At 49.2% G+C, this 21,572-nt stretch overlaps 1 protein-coding gene across 8 annotated transcripts in view; it reads right to left on the bottom strand.

The window, feature by feature from the left end:
* The window catches only part of CUNH16orf96 (chromosome unknown C16orf96 homolog), a 52,359-nt gene that overhangs the window by 29,314 nt on the left and 1,473 nt on the right, over positions 1-21,572 (bottom strand). For 3 of the 8 annotated variants that reach the window (XR_008419179.1, XM_053894057.1, XM_053894056.1), the window contains exons 1-2: positions 17,839-18,925; positions 7,234-7,878 (exon numbers count right to left, since the gene is read on the bottom strand). Coding sequence is in view for 7 of the 8 variants with exons in the window: in XM_053894057.1 (XP_053750032.1) it covers positions 7,234-7,695 (462 nt within the window). In the remaining variant the exon portion in view is untranslated. Of the gene's footprint in view, positions 1-7,233; positions 7,879-8,835; positions 9,201-17,838; positions 18,926-21,572 lie in introns of those variants that run through there. The other 5 variants (XM_053894051.1, XM_053894055.1, XM_053894053.1 and 2 more) reach the window with 3 other exon arrangements.

The following is a 21,572-nucleotide window of genomic DNA, read 5'->3' as shown; positions in this document are numbered from 1 at the left end:
AATGTCAATCAACTGGCAGATACAAAAAACATGATATATTCACAATATGGAATATCATTCAGCCATAAAAAGGAACCTAGTACTGATTCCAAGGAAAATGAACCTCAGAAACAAGACGCTAACTAAAACAATCCAAACACAAAAGACAACACGTTGCATCATTCCGTTTATATGAAGCATATAGAATAGAAAAATTTACAAGACAGAGAGCAGATTAGTGGTTGCTTAGGGTTGGGGGGGTGGTTTGCAGCGGAGCCTGAGGGGATAGAGCGGTGACAAAGGGTACAGGGTTTCTTTTAGGGGGATGAAAATATTCTAAAATTGACTGTGGTGATGGGTGTACAATTCTATGAATAGACTAGAACCACTATGAATAGACTAGAACCACTGAATTATACACTCTTAAAGGGGTGAACTGTATGGTATGTGATTTTTTTTAAGTTTATTTATTTATTTTGAGAGAGAGAGAGAGAGAGAGGGAGGGAGGGGCAGAGAGAGGGAGACAGAGAGAGTCCCAAGCAGCCTCTGCACTGGCAGCACAGAGCCCGATGCAGGGCTCGACTCATGAACCATGAGATCATGACCTGAGCTGAAACCAAGAGTGGGACGCTTAACTGACTGAGCCACCCAGGGGCCCCTGGTATGTGAATTTTATCACAATAAAGCTGACTGATAAATAAATAGCACCCCATGTTCTTGGATTAGAAGGCTTAATTCCCAAACTGATCTATAGATTAAGCTTAATCCTTATAAAAATGCCAGTTTGTTCTCTTTCATAGAAACTGACAGCTGGATCCTAAAATTCTTATGTTAGTGCAAGGGACTCAGGATAGCCAAACAATCTCAAAAAAAAAAAAAAAAAAAAAAAAAAAAGCAAAGCTGGAAGACTCACACTTCCTGATTTCAAAACTTTCTGCAAAGCTATAGTAATCAAGACAGTGTGGTATTGGCATAAGAAAAGATACACAGGTCAGTAGAAGAGAAATGACAGTCCAGAAATAGTCACGTTTACAATAAGAATGCCAAAACAAATCAATAGGGGAAGAGCTGTCTTCAACAAACAGTACTGAACAGATGGATATCCACATACAAAAGAATGAACGACTCTTACCTCACACTGTATACAAACATTAACTGAAAATGGCTCCTATGTCTCAATTTAAGAGATAAACAATAGACCATTTACTCCCATGTTGTAGAAGAAAACATAGCAGTAAATCTTCAAGACCTTGGCCAGGCCATGGTTTCTTAGATATGCCACCAAAAGCATAAGCGACAATCCATCAAAAAGCGTGACAAAAGAGATACATAAATTGTACTCCAGAAAAATTTAAAACTTTGCCTAGCAAAGGACACTGTCAAGAAAGTGAAGACAACTCACAGAATGATAGACAACATTTATAAATCACACACATGGCATCATATATGCAGAATATATAAAGAACTCTTACAACTCAACAAAAAGACAATCCAATTAAAATTGGTCAAGTAATCTGAATAGACATTTCTCCCAGGAGGAGTTATAAATGGCCGCTAGACACCTGAAAAAGATGCTCAGCACAGTCACCAGAAAAATGCAAATCAAAACCACAAGGTATATGCCCAAATGAAAACATATTCACAGGACAATGTATACACCATTGTTCATAGTGACCACTACTCCTAACAACCTACAGGTGGAAAAAACCAAATGTCCACCAATTGAGAAAAAAGTGTGGTCTATCCACTCAGTGGAATATCATTCAGCAATAAAAAAAAATACTGATACATTTGACAGCATGGATCAACCTTGAAGACATCATGGTAAGTGCAAGAGTGGGGCTCAAAAAGGAGCAGGAAGAAGAATGATAGCTAATGGTTAAGGGGGTTTTGGGGGGAGGTTGTAGGAAATGTCCTAAAATTGATTGTAATTGTTGCAGAACACTCACAGTGTTGAGCATACTAAAATCCCTGAACTGTACACTTTACTTTTTTTTTTTAATTTTTTTTAACGTTTATTTATTTTTGAGACAGAGAGAGACAGAGCATGAACAGGGGAGGGGCAGAGAGAGAGGGAGACACAGAATCTGAAACAGGCTCCAGGCTCTGAGCTGTCAGCACAGAGCCCGACGCGGGGCTCGAACTCACGGACCGTGAGATCATGACCTGAGCCGAAGTCAGACGCTTAACCGACCAAGCCACCCAGGCGCCCCTGTACACTTTACTTTTTAAAGATTTTTATTTTTAAGTGATCCCAACTTGGGGCTCAAACTTGCAACCCCGAGATCAAGAGTCACATGCTCTACCAACTGAGCCAGCCAGGCACTCCATGAACCATACACTCTAAATGGATGAATATTTTGGTATGCACATGAACATATGTATATCTCAATAAAAATGCAAAAAATAGCATTTTTTTTTAGAAAAAACTGGGGGAAATTTCAATACAGCCTATTGGATGGTATTTGGGAGTTGTTAATTTTGTCAGGAGTGGTAATGGTATTATAGGAAGGGTTTCACAAGTCTTTATCTGCTGTAGATGGAAAACATTTTTCAGGGAAATCTCTGAAGTCTAGATCTTACACCAGTGCAGGAATGCTTCCCTCTCCCCCATCTCCCTGGAGGCAACCAGGGGCCTAAGTTATAAGTTACCTGAGCAGGAGTCATCCCCCCCCCCCCAACCCCCATCACACACACACACACACACACACACACACACACACACACACACACACACGTAGTCCAGGGCAAACCCAGAAAAGGTGGCAAACCCCAGAGCTTGGGGAAATGGGAAGGCAGGCTAACACCTGCCTTCCCTGCCTTTCCTTCCCTGCCTTTCCTTCCCTGCCTTTCCTTCCCAGGGAACAGCAATACAAAAGTACTTGCCAGCACCCTGAAGAGGTGCTGGCCACATAGAAAGTTCATTACTGTTATTGCAGTAACCTTGACCCTATTCTCTAAAACCCCAGAGTGTTTTCACACCTTTCAGCTTTGTTATGAAATTTTCAAACATTAACTTAAATTTAAAATCATTTTAGGGGCACCTGGCTGGCTCAATGGGCTAAGCAGCCGACTCTCGGTTTTGGCTCAGATCATGATGTCACAGTGTTGTGAGTTTGAGCCCTGCATCAGGCTCTGCGCTGGCTGTGCGGAGCCTGCTTGGGATTCTTTCTCTCTCTGCCTCTCCCCCACTGGCGCTGTCTCTGCCTCTCTCAAAATAAATAAATCAACTTTATTTTTAAAAATAAATAAATTTAGGGGCGCCTGAGTGGCTCAGTCGGTTAAGCGTCTGACTTCAGCTCAGGTCACGATCTCACGGTCCGTGAGTTCGAGCCCCGCGTCGGGCTCTGGGCTGATGGCCCAGAGCCCGGAGCCTGCTTCCAATTCTGTGTCTCCCTCTCTCTCTACCCCTCCCCCGTTCATGCTCTGTCTCTCTCTGTCTCAAAAATAAATAAACGTTAAAAAAAAATTTTTTTAAATAAATAAATAAATAAATAAATAAAATTAAAATCATTTCAATTTGTGGGATCTGCATCAGGAGTTTTTCAGCGAGTCAAATGGGAAGGGAGTTTTGAAATCAGAAAAAGCAACAACAGGTTGTAGCAATCCCCACAGGGACCTCGACTTTATTTATGGAAACAGGGTCAGCCAGAACGGTATTTTGTTGTTGTTGTTGTTTTGTTGTTGTTTTTCAGTAGGCTCCACCTGCAACATGGGGCTTGAAGTCATGACCCAAGAGATCCAGAGTGGCCTGCGCTACTTACTGACTGGAGGCAGCCATGCGCCCCCAGAATAGTCTAAATAAACAGCTGATGCGGTCTCTCCTTCTCTCCTGTGAGGCTAATGGCCAGGGGTTATCATCACAACTGTGATAACCGAGGTCTCAAGGACACAGTCAAGGACCTCCAGACTCAGCTTTTTAGAATCTGGCTGGGCTCATTGGCTCATTCCCGCGTTCACTTTCTAAAACTCACGTTCAGGGCCGGCGGCCGGGGAGATGCGGGCAGGGCCTTGGAGCCTGCAATTCTGGGAAAGCTCCGCAGGTGGGGCTGGCGCTCCAGCAGGCGCAGGAGGCCCCGGGTAAGAGCCTCCTGGGGGGGGCTGTGGGGACAATACGCAGGGCGAGCAAGGGGAGCACAGTTTTCCTAACTCGGCAGTCCTCAAGGTGCGGGGCGGGAGGAGCGGGGCGGGGAGCGAGTTGGCTGCCAGCGGGCATTTGGCAGAGTCTGCAGGCAGTTTTGGTTGTCACCACGAGGGGGCACCTCTGGCACCTGGAGGGTGGAAGCCGAGGACGCTGCTTAACATCCCACAGCGCACAGGCTGACCCTCGTGAGGAAGAATTATCTGTGAGGGTGACGGCCGCTGCAATCTCAGCCTGCAGTGCCCGAGCCCCAAATCTGGCGTGCGCTAACCATGCCTGCAGAGCCCCTCAAACCTTCTCTCAAGAAGCCTCCTTGGTGCCGACCCTAGTTTTCTGGGCACCATTCACTCTGTCCGGGGTGGGTGCCAGGTCCAGCAGGCTTCTCTTTCCGCACTTTGGGCCTTTGCACCTTGATAGGCGCTCGTAGAGGACAGCAGAGGACACCAATCCGGCCAGCCCCAGAGAAAGGGGGGGGGGGGGGGGAGGCAGGGGCAGGGGACGTGACCTGGACATCCACATGGTGTTTGGTCTGCGGGCCTGACTGGTTGGTGGTGCAGATACTTAGGTAAGCAGCTTGCACCATCCCAGAACCAGTTACCATAGCAACCCCCTTGAGGGAGTAGGGTGGGGACCGTCGCTGCGGTAACCCCAAGCAACCTCAGCCAAGGCCAGGCCAGGGGGACGTTCTCTAATCCTAGATGCACAAATAGTCCTCTGAAGCCATGTTGGAGCCCGTCCAGCAGAGCCCTTCATGTGCTGGCTGGGTCACTCTGGGTACTGTGCATTCTAGAAACCTCCACCCACTAGGGCAAGCCAGGGACAGGCTGCTTGGACACTGTGTCCACCTCTCCAGCCTCCGAGGCCTCTGTTATCTACACTGGGGCACCCATTCAGCCTTCTTTGTCTCTGGCAACAATTCTCGTCTTAAAGTCTGTCTTGTCTGATAGGAGCAGTGTGACCACTCTAGCTCTTCTGATAACTGCTTGCATGGAGTACCTTTTTCCAAACTTTTATTTTCAACCTATTTGTCTTGGAATCTAAAATGTGTCTCCTGTAGACAGGGAATAGTTAGATCACGCCTTTTTTCTTTTAAGTGATTCTGCCAACCTCTGCTGTGTGTGTGTGTGTGTGTGTGTGTGTGTGTGTGTGTGTTGTGTGTGTGTGTGTGTGTGTGTGTGTGTGTGTGGTAAAATGCACAGGATACCGAAACAAAATTAATTCAGTGGGGCATTTGGTACATTCACAAGGTTGGCAACTGTCTCCATGACCTACTTCTAGAACATTTTCATCACCCCGAAGAGAAACCCAATACCCATCAGCAGTCACTTCCCATAGTCACCACCTCCCAGCCCCTGGCAACCACTAATCTACTTTCTGTCTCAACGGACTTGCCTTTTCTGGATGTTTCATGGTTTCACTCATAGGTGGAATTTAAGAAACAAAACAGATGGGGGCACCTGGGTGGCTCAGTCGGTTAAGTATCTAACTTCAGCTCAGGTCATGATCTCGCCATTCCCAAGTTTGAGCCCTGCACCAGCAGGCTCTGTGCTGAGAGATCAGAGCCTGGAGCCTGCTTCAGATTCTGTGTCTACCTCTCTCTCTGCCCCGCCCCCTCACATTCTGTCTGTCTGTCTGTCTCTCTCTCTCTCTCAAAAATAAACAAACATTAAAAAATTTTTTTTTAGAGAAACAAAACAGATGAACGTAGGAGAAGAGAAGGGAAAAGTAACAGGGAGGCAAACCGTAAGAGACTCTTAAATACAGAGAACAAACTGAGGGTTGCTGGAGGGGAGGTGGGGAGGGGCAGGGGCTAAATGGGTGATGGGCATTAAGGAGGCCACTTGTTGGAATGAGCACTGGGTGTCATATGTAAGTGATGAATCACTAAATTCTACTCCTGAAACCAACACTACACTATATGTTAACTAACCTGGATAAGAAAGGAAAGGAAAGGAAAGGAAAGGAAAGGAAAGGAAAGGAAAGGAAAGGAAAGGAAAGGAAAGGAAAGGAAGAAAGAAAGAAAGAAAAAAGAGAAAAGAAAAGGAAAGAAAAGAAAAGAGAAGAAAAGAAAAGATGAAAGAAAAGAGACACAGAATCATGCACTATGTGGTCTTTGCATCTGGCTGCTTTACTTAGCATGAGATTTAACATTGGTCCGCATTGCCTTGCCTCTCAGCCCACCTTGGCCAGACTTCACCCTCTCCCTGGCCCTCAGGTCTCCCGGTGCCTGACTTCGCTGAGGTCACGGTGACCCCAGTTTCCCTGCTCAGTTCAAGTCTCTGGATAACGCTCCTAGTGACTGCTGCCTGGGCGCCCAGAATACCTCGAGTTCTGTCTAAGCACTTCCGACGCATTACCTTGTCTCGTACCAATCTTGAGGCAATCCTGGGAGGAGGAAACCATGATCATCCCCCACCCCCTGGTCCAGTGGGTAAGCAGCACCATGCTGAGCACCCCCACATTCTTATGCCCCTCACCTACCCCTCCCAGCTCTGGTTTGCGCCGGCAAATGAGGACATTTGCTAACACTGTGTGGCCCCAAGTGGGTTAAACTTCTCAGTGCCTCAATGCCTCACCTAAGCTGGGGGTGATCATCGCGCCTGTCTCCTGTGGGTGCTATGAAAATGAAAGGGGTTAACAGACGTAAGCCTCTAGCTCACCCGGAGCAGGGGAGTGCTCCTTCTACTGGTCATCTCCCTGGGCAGGGAGCCAAACAGAGCCTCAAGGGCAAAGGGGACAGTGAGGAGATGAGGGAATGGCAGAATCTGGTCTGTGTTTCTGAACTCTCTTCATCACCCGAAAAGGAGACCCCATAGCCACTGGGCTATCTTTCCCCTTTCCCCCTTCCCCCAGCCCCTGCCAACCACCTGTTGGTTTCCTTTCTCTATGGATCTGCCTGTTTCAGACCACAGGTGGCCTTCTGTGTCTGGCTTCTCTCCTCAACGCTTGACAAAGGGTGCAAGCTTGGAGCTTTGGTTCTGCCTGACTCCAAAGCCCCATCCCCCCCTGTTTGGTGGGGGAGAGCCCATCACAAGGGGCACAAAGGGAGAGGGAGAAGGCGCCTGGGTGGAGAGCAGGAAGGGCAGGAAGCTTCCGGAGGCCAGGTGGTTTACCTTTGCGATGGCTTCTTCATTGCTTTCCACCATCTTCCGGAGCTTTATCAGGTGCCACAGATCCTGGGCGGGCTTGCCCTTGCCCCGGCTGCCCTCCAGCAGCTGGGAAGTGGATGGCAGGTCCTGCAGCATGGCCAGCTGGCTCTCCATCTTGTCGATGCGGCTCACCACGTGGTCAAAGACATTGCTGAGCCTCTTCATGGGGTGCAGGATGGGCTGGGCGTCTGCTTCCCGGGGCATGAACGCGGCCAGCGGGGTTTGGAGAAAGTCCTCGTCTCCCGAGAGGACCTTCTTGAGCTCAGCCAGGTGGATGTGCTCCAGGATGCCCTGGAGCAGGAGGTGCAGGGCCTTGAAGTTCACCACCCCGCACTGCGGGATGGCGATGTTGACCAGCTCAGAGAATGTGAGCGAGAAGCTCATTCTGCAAGGAGGGGAGGCTGGGCTGGGCTTCTGGGTGTCCATGGGGACAAGTGGTGGCTTTCAGGGGACACACGAGCTGTGCAGACAGGTCCTCAGAGGCCCAGGGAGGCTGCAGGTCATGGCGGTCAGAGAGAAAATGGCCTCTGTGCTGGCCGGAGCTCAGGTGAGAGCTTCTGGTTGCTAGGACACCAAAGAACGTGGGCAGGTCGGCGTGCTTCTGGGGGCCTGGAGCGGGGCACGGTGGGCGTTCAATGAAAAGTTGATGAGTGAACAGAAGGACGGTCAGCCTTTCATGTCAAGCCCTTCAGTTATGTAAGACCCATGACCCCTTCTAAGAAGCATGCAGTGAAGGTGATGGGGAGGAAGCTTGCTCTTCGGAAGCCTTTAGAATTAGGACAGGAAAACAGTTCTTGGAGTTAGGAGAAAAGAGGACGTAGAAAGGAGTCTGAAGAGCTAAGCTGGTCTCCAGACATGAGCCAAAGGCCCCACAGATGTTCAGGCTTCTGGTGGGGATGGGGGTGGGAAGGGCAAGAGGCAGCTGGCTTTCCACAGGTCTGAACTCCGCATGGCCCTGCCCACCCCGGTGAGGACATCCCCACCAGGGTGAGGACACCCTTGCCAAACCTTGCTCTGCTCCCCGCTAGAGCCGGGCTCCAGAAGCCCCCATGCCCCGAGGACACGGCTGTGAGCCAGCTGCCACTTGGGCTCCTATGTGGTCAGGCTCTGCTTGTGTCAATTCTTGGACAAGAATGCTCATCCTGGTCTCCTGGGGAAGTCTGCAGGGAAGGTCCTTGGCTTAACCCCAGGAGCCCCACTCCTGGCACGTCCCTGGCACACAACACACGCTGCTTCTGCACAGTGCACGGCATGAGCCCTGCTCAGGGGTATAGTTGGCTGAGGGGCGGTCTCCCCCAGCTTCCCCACAAAGGGTGGAGCACCTGTCCACTCTGGGTTCATGGAGATGTGTGCATGTCTCTTTCTCAACAGCTGTGGGACCTTGTGCAAATGACTTAACCTCTCTGAGTCTCCGCTTCCCGCCGCCTAATTGGAAACAAAACCTTCCATGTGAGGTTGCCGAGGGGAGGGGCAGTGTGTGTGTGTGTGTGCGCACACGTGCAGCAATAACACACGTGAAGTGCCAGCCACTATGACTCAAAAGAATTCCTCTCCCTCAGAACTGACCTGATATTTCACTCTTGCCAGTCAATGATCATGGCTCAGTCAGGTGAGCATCCAACTTCCACTCAGGTCATGATCACAATTCATGAGTTCGAGCCCCGTGTCGGTTCTCTGCTGTCAGCACCAACCCTGCTTCAGATCCTCTGTCTTCCTCTCTCTCTGCCCCTCCCTCTCTCTCTTAAAAAAAGAAAAAGAAAAGAAAAAGCCACTGGGATGCCTGAGTGGCTCAGTTGGTTAAGCGTCTGACTCTTGATTTCGGCTCAGGTCATGGTCTTGGGGCCATGAGATCAAACCTCCACACCCAGTGCGGAGCCTGCTTGACTCTCTTTCTCCTTCTGTAGCTCTCCTCCCCCCAACCCCTGCTCTCATCCTCTCTCTCTCTCTCCCTCTCTAAAAAAAGAAAAAGAAAAAGAAAAAAAAGCCCCCTGGCTCTCTAGGGAAAGACCAGCTGGAGTCTGGGGCACGTATTCACAGCCTGGGGTTGGCAATCAAGGCTCCAGTTCAGGACCTGGTACCAGAGCAAACCAGGACACAGGTTTGCTTCTGATAATGAACTGTGTGACGGGTGGCTGACGTATTCTGGGCACCGGTGACGTATTTGGTGCAGCGGCTGTCCTATGAGGGGACAGGACGATTCACTGTGCAGGACAGCGGGAGGGTGGTAACCACAGCCCAGCTGCGATGGCTTTCTCTGAACAACCTCCTGACCAGCAACACTTGGGACAGCGAAGCTCGGGACTCTGTGGGCCAGGTTTCTGAGGACTGACTGTGTGTGCTTTTGGCTACATGGGGGTAGAGATGGAGGAAGAGAAAAGCGGCCCCTGACATCGGGACCTGGCCTGGCGCCATGGTCCCTGGGGCGCCTGTGAGGCCCAGTCGGTTGAGAGTCTAACTCTTGATTTTGGCTCAGGTCGTGATCTCGCTGCTCACGAAATGGAGCCCCACGTGGGGGCTCTGCACTGCAGCACCCGATTCAAGACATTCCCCCATCACCTAACATGGACCCAAGTCCTGTAAACCCTTCAACTTAACCCTCCCAGAGAGTCCTGTGGGTTCCCCCTTGTGCTACAAGACCCAAAAATTCAAGCGCCGCCCTGAAGCCTTCCAGACACACAGCCCCCCTCCCTCGTTCAGATGTGCGCCCCCATTGTCGGGCAAGGCTCCCCCCAGCCAGTCCCCCAGTGGCCACACCGGCCACGCTCCTCCCTGTTCTCAGCATGCAGGGCTTCAGTTCCCTGCCAGCCTGCAAGCCAATCACATCCTCCTGCAGGCACCCCACCCCCTCATTAGAAAGAGCAGCCCAGAGCTCCATGCTGGTTCACTGTGTTCCTGACTGCAACCCCGAGTGGCCCCATGTGGCGGGCGGTGTTCTTTTTCCCCCACCAGTGAGCGTATGTGGCTGATAACTGCTGTTCTGGCCAGCCCTGGGGGTTGTACTATTGAGGGCACATGTCTCCCCCTGCCCCACCAAAGGGGTGAATGGGAGGTAATCAGGGCACGGACTGTGTGGGTTCTCTCTTGTGGCAACAAGTCAACAAGACCAACTTTGCTCAACACAGTGGCTTCTTGGCTGGAGGGGCTCATTCTGCTAACTTAACGGAAAACCTTTCAGGGGGCAGAGTTTCGTGGCTTTGGGAACCGCAGGCAAGGGGCTGAGGAGCTGTATTATTACAGAACCACGGGCAAGGCTTTCCTCAACAGGCAAGGGAAAATAAGAGGAAACAGGCAGGTTAGCACAGAAACAAGACGGGACAGGTCAGCACGGGGCCAGACCAGGGGTTCCCCATGGGCCTTACAAAGAAATGTGAGTGACAGAATTGGAAGCAATTCTCGGTCACTGGGGGGCCAGGGTGGGCAAGTGGGTGTGAGGGTGCTTTGTCATTTGCAGGGGATGCCCGGCATCCGGAACCACCCGCGTACTGGCTGGTGAAGCCTCCACTTTAGGAATCCTGGTTGGAGGCGACCACGGCTCACAGGTTCCCTGGCTCGCTTTGAAGCGAGGGCATGACCCCGTGCTTGGCTTTGGCAGCTCTGGGGCCTGAGGGGTATGTTCCTCTGGGGTCTAAGAACGTGAGGCTAGTAAATGAGCCCGGGTTGCAACAGTTCAGAGAGGTGGAAACTCATCTCAAAGAACCCAGTCTGGTCTCAGGCCTTCAGGATAAGGCTGCAAGCCGACTGCAGAGACACGGATGTATTTCCCAGCACCAAGCACTGGGCCTGGCAATGACTCTTCATTCTTTTCTTCAACCAGTATTTATTGGGCGCCCCACCAAATGCTGCGCTTAATTATGGAGGAGACCACAGTGAGCAGGTCTGGGGGGCGGTCTCTGATCTCACAGAGCTTGCTGGCTAGCGGGGGAGACATTTATTTTACAGGAAAGAAATAGACTAAGGTCAGGGAGGGATAGGAGTTAGAAACATAATAAGACGGGACAAAATGAGAGTGTGGGAGGGGCACTAATTTAAGCGGGCTGGTGGGGTAGCCAGCCTCTAAGACGGCCCCCCCCTCAAGATCTCCCCTGGCAAAGACCCCCTTCTGTGGCCCCGCCCACACTGCAGCAACAACCCTGTATATCTGCCCCAGTGTATCCTGGATGCAACGTATGAATGTTTACTCCCAGTCTGCATCTATGGACACACATGCATCCACTCACTTCACATCACAGAATGGCAAGATTTGAGAAAGCTATGTATGTTGCAGGTGATTTGATGCCACTGAATCAAAACAGTTGTGATCAAATGCAGGAAAAGAAAAACGCCAATGTGTTAGAGAAGATCCAAAAACTTTAAAAATCATGTCATTTTAGGTCTGGAAACAGAACACTTGTTACAAAATCAAAAGACCTAAAGACCAGACTGCCTGAATGGAAGAGGTCACAATGCTGCTCCACAGGGTGTTCCCTGCTTCCTGGAGGATTTGCTGTCCCCAGGAAGCGACCCTGCCCTTGGGTCACCAGTCATCACCAGTCATTTGGCAACGCTGAGTTCTGACGGCAGAACCGTCGCTCAGACAATTGCAGGACAAACTTGTCACTGGACATTCTCTGAGCGGCTGGTCGGAGCCAGAAACCAATTAACATGGTTGGAAATGACCATTAGCGTTTTTTCCCTCCCAAATAAGTTGACATCAATGATTAAATCTGTTTTGTAAAATGCCGTTGATACATTTTTCCCAGACCAGCCATTTTTCATGCTGCATAGATGGCTAAGAAGGATAACCAGGTGCCTTTTCCTCCCAAGCTCCAGGAAGAACTGGACGCCAGGGCGAGTACTGCTGGTGAAGGCTCGGAGTTTGTGGTTAGTCAACGCGTGCCATTTCTGGCTGCCTGGTATCTGGACATTCTCCTAACTTGGGGTGAGGGTTAGGGGTTGGGGGGGGATCTCATGACAGGTGCAGGCAACCTGCCCCCTGCTCAGAGACTGTCTGTCCAGTCAGATCTCTGCCACCCCACTCGCCTCTGTCTCATTTGTGGTTAGGTGTGAAAAATCAACAAAGCAACTGCTGCTCCTGGTTCTGAAATTCAGGACCAATATTTTCAAGTGCAAATCACCTGTGGACTGGTCTGCTGGAAGCTGGGGGGTCGTGGGGGTGGCGTGTGGGGTCGGGGGACTCAGCCACTTGCCACATTAGGCAAGACACCTGATCTAACGAAGGCCTCTTACCTCCCTGGGCCTCAGCTTTCTTGTGTCTAAAGTTAATGGCTCTAATCTCACTAGGGTAAAGAGCAGATGGAAAGGGAAGGGAGCTTTCAGGACGGCCCCAGTGGGGTTGAGGGGCCAGTGGCTGGGTGCACTCTGTGATCCCAGGCAGGCTGTCCTGGGTTGGCTTCATGACCAGCCCCAGCTTCCTGGTTCCCACGTGAGCTCTGTTCCCCAGCCAGGAACATAATTCTGTGAGCAGTCAGACCTTCCATTTGAGCCCTTTTCTGTTCAGGAAACCAGACTCAGGTTCTGTTGCCCCGACTGATCCAAAGCGCTCACTTGTGAGGCTGGCAAATGGTGAGAAACCACAAATGGAACTCAGTGAAGGTCAGGGGGACGTGCGTCTAGGGAGGACACAGCCAATCCGAGCCTGAACGATGCCCACCCAGCCAGGAGGGTGTGTCCAGGTGGGAGTGCAGGCTGTGGGTGCCCACATTTCTTCTTGGGGGCGGGGCATAAAATGTAGGTTTACATTTGCACAGGGACCTGGACAGAGCATTGCTCCTTAATGAGGCCTCAGACCAGAGGTTTCCAGAACCTCTTGGGAAATGACCAAGGATCTCGGGGTGGGGGTGGGGGGTCTTCCTCTCCCAGTCACTCACATCACATCCTTCACTGAGCCCTGTTTTCTTCCTAAATAATGACCAATGTCACTCACCCTTCCTTGTCCACCAGCAGCCCTGAAATCCCTTGCCTAGGACAAAGACCAAACCACATGGCGTGGTCTGTAGGCTGCATGGCCGGACCCACCTCTCCCCTCTTTGGCCTTAATTCCAGCAGCTCCTTCTACTCTAACCCCCCCTACCTCCTTCCCCCCCACCCCCAGGCAACCACTGCTCTGCTTTCCATCTCTATGGTTTTTGACTACTCTTGGGACCTCATATAAGTGGAATCGTGCACTATTTGTCCTTCTGTGCCTGGCTTATCGCACTTAACATAGTGTCCTCAAGGTTCATCCATGGTGTAGCCTGTGTCAGTTTCCCTCCTTTTTGAGGCTGAATAACATTCCATTGCACGTATATACACATTTTGCTTATCCCTTCATCCGCTGATGGGCGATGGACATTTGGGTTGTGTTCATATTTTGGCTCCTGTGAATAATGCTGCCGGTGAACATGACGGTCTAAACGCCTGTTCCAGTCCCTGCTGTAAGTTCTCGAACCCACAGGTGGAATTGCTGAGTCATACAGCAATTCTACCGTATGTAGAATTCAGCGTGTCTGGGGACCTGACACGCTGGTTTCTGTGGTGGCTGCACCATTCCTACCAGGCTCCAGTTTCTCCACGTGCTCACCAGAACTTGCTATCTTCTGATAACAGCTGCCCCAGTGGGTGTGAGGCGAGAACTCGTGGTTTTCATTTGTGTTTTCCTGGTCACTGGTGATGCTGAGCATCGTTTCACGTGCTAACTGGCCATTCGTATATCTCGGGAGAAATGTTTATTCCAGTCCTTTGCCCATTTAAAATTTTGTTGTTGAGTTGTAGGAGTTCTTTATATATTCTAGATATTAACCCCTTATCAGACATACAATTTTCCAATTAACTTTCTTTTAGTCCTTGTTGAGGAACGTGATCAAAAAGATGTGACCTCCAATTGACCCATGAAAAGGACCGGAACACCTGGAGGCTCCTTAGCCCCTCCCCTGTCCTTGGCATGTGGCTGAAACATTTTTCTTGCCCCTATTTATGAAAGAAACGAAAGTCCTACTCATCATTCAGACTTCAGCTCAGCCATTACTTTCCAAGGGAAGCCTTCCCTACCTCCTTGATTGGAATAAACGTTCCATACTCTGGGATCTTAGTACTTCCCATGTCTTTCACATGTTGGCCATGGTCATTTGTGTGGCTATCTGGTTAGTGTCATTCTCCCTCACCACTCTGAGCTCCTGGAGGCAGATGTGAGTTCTAACGGGAGATGGCTTCTAGCAAGTACACAGTTGATACTTCATAAATACTTGCTGACTGAATGAATAAAACAGAGTCATTTGCAGAAAGCCTTTTTCTGAGGAAGGACCACAAAGGAGGCATTTGCTTCCTTTGGCTGAACCTCCAGATGGGTATAGAAGCGCTGATTTCTACCTTCCGCCGCAACCACAGGGAACTCCTCCTGTTGCTCACACAGGGTGGATTAAATAACACAAAAGAGGCAATCAGAAACGACATTGTATGATCGTTAATAATGTGTTCAGGGAACCGCTGTGATCAGACACTGAATTTTCAGTTCCTTTACCTGAAACAATAATACTACAAGACAAGGATCACCCTTGTTTTTATTATTATTATTATTATTATTATTATTATTATTATTATTATTAGCACTTTGGATATATCATCCCTCTGCCTTGCAGCCTCTGTTGTTTCCGAGGATAAGTTAGCTACTGATCTTATTTGGGTTCCCTCGTAGGCGATGAGTCATTTTTCTCTTGCTCTTTTCAAAATTTGTTTCCCTTGTCTCGTCTTTTAACTATGATGTATCCGGGCATGGCTCTCTTTACAGTGCTCCTACTTGGGAGTTTGCTGAGATGCTTGGATGTGTAGATTAATGTGGGTTCGTTCTTTCTTCTTTTTGTTTTCTTCTATTACATTGTGGAGTTTTCAGGCATTATTTCTTTAAATATTTCTTCTGCTGGGGCACCTGGGTGGCTCAGTCGGTTAAGAGTCCGACTTTGGCTAGGTCATGATCGCATGATGCGTGGGTTTGAGCCCGGTGTCGGGCTCTGTGCTGACAGCCTGGAGCCTGGAGCCCGCTTCGGATTCTGTGTCTCCCTCTCTCTCTGCCCCTCTCCTACTTGCACTCTGTCTCTCAAAAATGAATAAATGTTTAACCTTTTTTTTTTTTACTATTTTTTCTGCTCCTTTCTCTCTCTCTTCTTTCCTTTGGTACTCCCATTACACACGTGTTGGTGCACTTCATGGTGTCCCACATTTCTCTGAGGCTCTGTTCATGTTTCCTTATTCTATTTTCTCTGTTTTTCAGATTATATAATTTCTACCAATTTAGCTTCAAGCTCATTTGTTCTTTCTTTTGCCAGTTCAACCACCCTTGTTTTATAGATGAGGAATGAGGATCAGAAACTTAAATAATTTACTGACACCCTCACACAGCTAATGAGGGGCAGAGCCAGGATCTGAATCTAAGATCTCAGGTCTCACTCCACTTATCACTTAGGTATTCAATCATTCATTCACCCAACAAATATTTACTGAATGTTGACTACGGGCCAGAAGCTACCCTCCAGGACAGAGAACCCCCAGCAGACAAGATTCTTGCCCTCACAAGAGCAGCAAACATGTCAACAAACGGGCCATGAGGTGACGCGGGCAGGTGCTCAGGGAGGCCTCGGGAGGGACATCTGAGCTGAAGACAGGATGTCCCTGGCGTTCCTTCAGGACAGAGACCTTTCTTCCTTTTGTCTGTCTCTCTAGCACCAGAACACAGAGCCCCGCACCCAGGAGGGGCTCAGTAAATGTTTGCTAAGTGGATGACAGCTCCAAAGGAGCGGTCCACTCTCACAGGCTGTGTCAACGACAGAAATATTACAAAACAGAAGCTAACACTGAAATCATTCATGCTTCCATTTAGAATCATTTAGCATTTAGGGGCGCCTAGGTGGCTCAGTCGATCAGACGTCCGACTTCGGCTCAGGTCATGATCTTGCAGTTCGTGGGTTCGAGCCCCGCATTGGGCTTTGTGCTGACATCTCAGAACCTGGAACCCACTGTGGACTCTGTCTCCCTCTTTCTCTGCCCTTCCCCTGCTCATGCTCTGTCTCTCTTTCTTTCTCTCAAAAATAAACGTTAAAAAAAAATTTAGAATCATTTAGCATTTACGTTGGAGGGTTGGGTGGAGGGTCTGGAAATGCCAGGTGTTGGTGAGCCTATGATGAGCAGAACTCCCACCCTCTGGTGGAGTGTAGATTGGGAGAAGGACTTTGGGAAAGTCTGTGACAGGGTATGCAGGGCTGGACACGGGTAGACCCTATGACCCAGCCATTCTACCCCACAGTGGGCAGCCAAAAGTAAGAGACTCATAGCATGCACTACAATGTCTGTGACAGCAATCTCACAATCCCTAAGAATTCCCATCCAGGAATTACCCAGATACCCAGGAACAGCACAACAGATGAACCATGCTATATTCACACAATGGACCATCATATGGCAATGACAATGAACACTGGCAGCCTTGTGCACCGGCAGGGATGACTCACTGATAGAAAATTGAGCACAAGAAGCCTTATAGAAAGGTGCTCATACTGTATGAATCCTTTTCTATAAAAAGCACAAAAAGGGAGCGTGGTGGAACGGTCTTTTCTGTTAGAAGTCAGCAGCGTGGTGACCCTGGGGTGACCTCACACCCAGGGAGGGTGAGGCGGGCTGCTGGGAAACACGCACGCCGACGTGTTCCGTTTCTGAAAATGCACCGTGCCGTGCACTTGCGATGAGAGCGCTTTTCTGTATCAAAGGTCTGAGAAGCCGCCACCATTCAGACAAATCACTGACCTCACAAGGTGGGTTCCACGGGGGTAGCAGGCTCCCTTCCCATCCTGTGCTGGGTATAAAGGCAGGTTTTTACAAATGTGACAGTTTCCTGGCTCATGCTGTCTCTGGAGAGCAGCTTGGGTGGTGAGGAGACCACCGGTCTAGAGTCACGTCTGCCAGCCACCGGCGTTGCAACTCTCTACTTAGGTTTAGGTAAGTGTGTGCAGGCTCTTTGTGGGGTCAAGAGAGGTGTGCGTGCAGAGTGCTTAGCACAGTACTTGGCGCCAAGTACTCAGTGCTCAGTGATTGTTGGTTGAGTCTCCCAAAACGATCACATGATTTTGTTTGAGGCTTTTGAGCCAATGATGGGAGAGAGGGTGAAGGAGGAGGCAGAGGGTTGTGGCAGGAGGGCAGGGAGGCACCCTTGGTGATGCCTGGGTTTTGCTCCATTGGAGAGAACTGCACTGAAAATGCCCTTGGTCGCCTGGAGTGTTTGCTGCATGACGAAAACTGCACACTGCATGCTCCAACCGGCTCCAACTTGCAATGAAGATACAAATGCATGCAAACGAATCTACTCTTAGGAGTCGGGCTGGTGACTTCCTTGTGGGCAGACAGCGAGTGGTGGGAGGGGGCACAGAGGAGCTTGCTGGGGATGGTCACTCTCTGTGTCTTCACCTGGTGTCTGTTGCACTAAGAGTGAGGTTCACGAAAACGCATCAGCCTCAACACGTAAGACACGGGCACTTTTCTGGGTCTCGATGTGAGAATGAGGTCTGGCTTAAACTCTGGTCTAAGAGAACTATGAGGGATGAACATTACCTCCAGGACTCTGTAACGCAGGCTCCAAGTCCAGGAAGGAAAGGCAAGCAGAGGAGACACCATGTCCCCGGCACCACCATTTGGCCAGCAGATGGCAGTGGTTGTAGAGAGGATGGAGGAGCTCCCACTTTCCCCACCTTTGGGCTGATTCTGTAAAACGTGGGAAGCCGCGGCGGGCTGGGGGGGGGGGGGGGTGGGAGGACAGTCCAGTTGAAAGCCGACAGGTGTCCATCTGGAGGCAAGGGCCAGCAGAAGGACCACTGAAGCTATGCGCTGTGGCTGACCCAGTTAGGGTATAATCTGGACTAAAAATAAAGTGCTGCTGGCTTTGCAGTACAGGTGTGAGAACAGGTGTGAGGCTCAGGGGCTGCAGGAGGGGGCAGTAGGTGATGTACAAGCAGCCTCGTGTGTGCATCTGTGAGAAAGGCAGGTGTCAGCAGAAAGCAAACACTCCTGGGAAAAGGTGAGATCAGCAGTTAGGCTGCAAGGCCACAAGTGACAGCTCCTGACGCTTCCTGGGACAGTGGGCTTCTGGTCTCAGATGCGCCCCATGAGGATTTGAGAGCAAATAACACGGATAACATCACTCTCCACAGAGGTGTGTCTTATGATGTGTCTGATTCTTCCTGAGTTGCTTTGGGTAGAGTCTCTCCCTGGTTGTTTGTTTGTTTGTTTTGGTAACTGCTTTAAGATATAATCCACATTCATCCATTTAAAGGCACAATTCAGTGGCTTTAGTACGTTCGCTACGTTATGCAACAAGCATCATGACAGTCAATCTTAGAACATTTTCATCACCCCAAAAAGAAAATCTGCACCCATTAGCCATCACCCCCCGCCGTTTTCCCTGCACTCCCCCAGCCCTAGGCAACCACTGATCTTCCCATCTCTACTGACCAGCCTGTTCTGAACATTTCATACAAATGGAATCATACAATATGTGTGGTCTTATTGTCTGGCTTCTTTCACTTACGCATGATGTTCTCAGGGTTCATCCACGGTGTAGCCTGTGTCAGCATATCATTCCTTTTTTAAATTTATTCATGCATTTTGAGAGAGAGAGAGAGAGAGAGAGAGAGAGAGTGTGTGTGTGTGTGTGTGTGTGTGTGTGTGTGTGTGTGCATGCATGCGCGTGTGAGCAGCAGAAGGGCAGAGGGAGAGGGAGACAGAGAATCCCAAGCAGGCTCTGTACTGACAGTGGGCCTCAAACCCACGAACTGTGATATCGTGACCTGAGCCAAAATCAAGAGTTGGACACTTAACCAACTGTGCCACCCGGGTACCCCAACACTACATTCCTTTTTATGGCTGACTAATACTCTACTGTATGGATAAGCCACGGTGTATTTATTTGTTGGTGGGTTGTTCCCACTTTTTTGGCTCGAGTGAATGTGAACATTTGTGCTATGCATATGAACAAATACTATGGACGTTTGTATACAGGTTTGTGTGTGGCCATATATTTTCATTTTTTCTTGGCCATATTCCTAGGAGTAGAATTGTTAGTGGCTCAGTTTAATCTTCTGAGGAATATTTGCCTTTAGTTTTTGCGTTTTTTTGTATGTATTTATTTTTGAGAGAGAGAGAAAGAGAAAGAGACAGAGACAGAGACAGAGACAGAGTGTAAACTGGGGAGGTTCAGAGACAGAGGGAGACATAGAATCTGAAACAGGCTCCAGGCTCTGAGCTGCTGGCACAGAGCCCAATGTGGGGCTTTGAACTCATGAACCATGAGATCATGAGCTGAGCTGAAGTTCGATGCTTAACCGAATGAGCCACCTGGGCACCCCACCTTTAGTTTTTGTTTTTTTTTTAAATGTAAACTCTGCACCCAACGTTAGGCTCAAACTCACATCCCGAGATCAAGACTCACACATTCTACCCCCTGTGCCAGCCAGGTGCCCCTGCCTTTAGTTTTAAGTGCAAATACAGTTCATGGGAATGCAAGCTGGTGCAGCCACTCTGGAAAACAGTATGGAGGTTCCACAAAACACTAAACACAGAACAACCCTATGACCCAGCAATGGCACTACGAGGCATTTATCCATGGGATACAGGTGTGCTGTTTCGAGGGGACACATGCACCCCCATGTTTATGGCAGCACTATCAACAACCAAAGTATGGAAAGAGCCCAAATGTCCATCGATGGATGAATGGATAAAGAAGATGGGGTATATATTTATGATGGAGTATTACTCGGCAATCAAAAAGAATGAAATGTTGCCATTTGCAACTACATGGATGGAATTGGAGGGTATTAGGCTAAGTGAAATTAGTCAGAGAAAGACAAATATCAAGGATTTCACTCATATGAGGCCTTTAAGAGACAAAACAGATGAACCGAAGGGAAGCAAAAATAATATAAAAACAGGGAGGGGGACAAAACAGAAGAGACTCATAAATATGGAGAACAGAGGGTTACTGGAGGGGCTGTGGGAGGGGGGATGGGCTAAATGGGTAAGGAGCACTAAGGAATCTACTCCTGAAATCAATGTTGCACTGTATGCTAATTTGGATATAAATTTTAAAAAATAAAAAGTAACATTAAAAAAATACAGTTCAATAATCTCTTTTATTCTTTGATTCCTTTAACAGCAAGTTGGAGATGGAAGTTCCAATTTTGTAAGCAGGGGAACTGGGGCCCAGGGCACTCTAAGGAGAGCAAATAATAATAGCTACCATCTGGGTCAAGTGCCAGCCTGTGCCAAGCACTGTGCAAAGGGACCTAGCTACAGTAAGCCATTCCATCCTTATGAGAGTCCTAGGGGGCTACTATTATGTTTATCCCCACTTCCCGGTCAGAAGATTAAGTGTTCTCAACAAGGCCATGCAGTGGTGTGGTCCAAGACTTGACTCCAGTTTGATCTTACTCAATTTTAGGCTCTCACTGGCCCCCTCTGCTATTGGGTGGACTCTGGAGGGTCAGAGCATCTCTCCTGAGCCTCTAGCATAGTGAGGTTTACCTGCCATCTTTTACTTGACCTGTACCACACAGGATACTCCGGACCACCCTTTGCCCTCCTTTCTCTCTGATCGTCTTCTTAGTGTCCCTGGATTTTCCTCTGGATCCTGCCTACAGCCCCTTCTCTTCCTAATGGCTCTTCCTGCCCACAATTTCCACCCCTTGCCAGATGATTTGCCAGATGATTTGTCGAAAATGCAGGTCTGGTCATATCACTCAAGATACAATGCTTCACATCCCCCATTACTACGGAAGTGGATAAAGTTCTATTTTCCATAGACTGGTCTATAAGACCCTCATCTTTTCCCACCCACTACTCTCCCTTTTCACACCCTACAATCCAGCCATAAAGAATTGCTTGCATTTCCCCAGAAGCACCTCCATATGTCATTTCTCTGGGACTTTGCATAAGCAACTCTCACTGCTAGGAGTGCCCTTCTAACTTCTTTTACCTGGGGAATTCTTACACATCCTTCAAGTCCTATCTTAAATGTCTATCTCCTCTCTGAAGCTTTCCTCATCTGATTGCTCCCTCCCTGACCTCTCAGAGCACCTTGTTTTGATGTCTTCAACACAGACTATTATATTCGTCTCCCTAGCTGGACTATGTGCAGTTTGAGAACGGATATTGGGCTTTATTCCATTCTGTATATTTCCAGGCAGAGACCAAAACTTTGCACGGTTGAACAAGCAAATGAATAAATGTTCCATATCTGCACTGTTCAATATGGCATCTACAAGCTACATGTGGCTACTGAGCCCTGGGAATCT

This window comes from Panthera pardus, unplaced genomic scaffold (assembly GCF_024362965.1).
Source record: "Panthera pardus isolate Hobbes unplaced genomic scaffold, ASM2436296v1 HiC_scaffold_4, whole genome shotgun sequence".
Classification (NCBI taxonomy): domain Eukaryota; kingdom Metazoa; phylum Chordata; class Mammalia; order Carnivora; family Felidae; genus Panthera; species Panthera pardus.
This window is presented reverse-complemented; position numbering and strand designations above follow the sequence as displayed.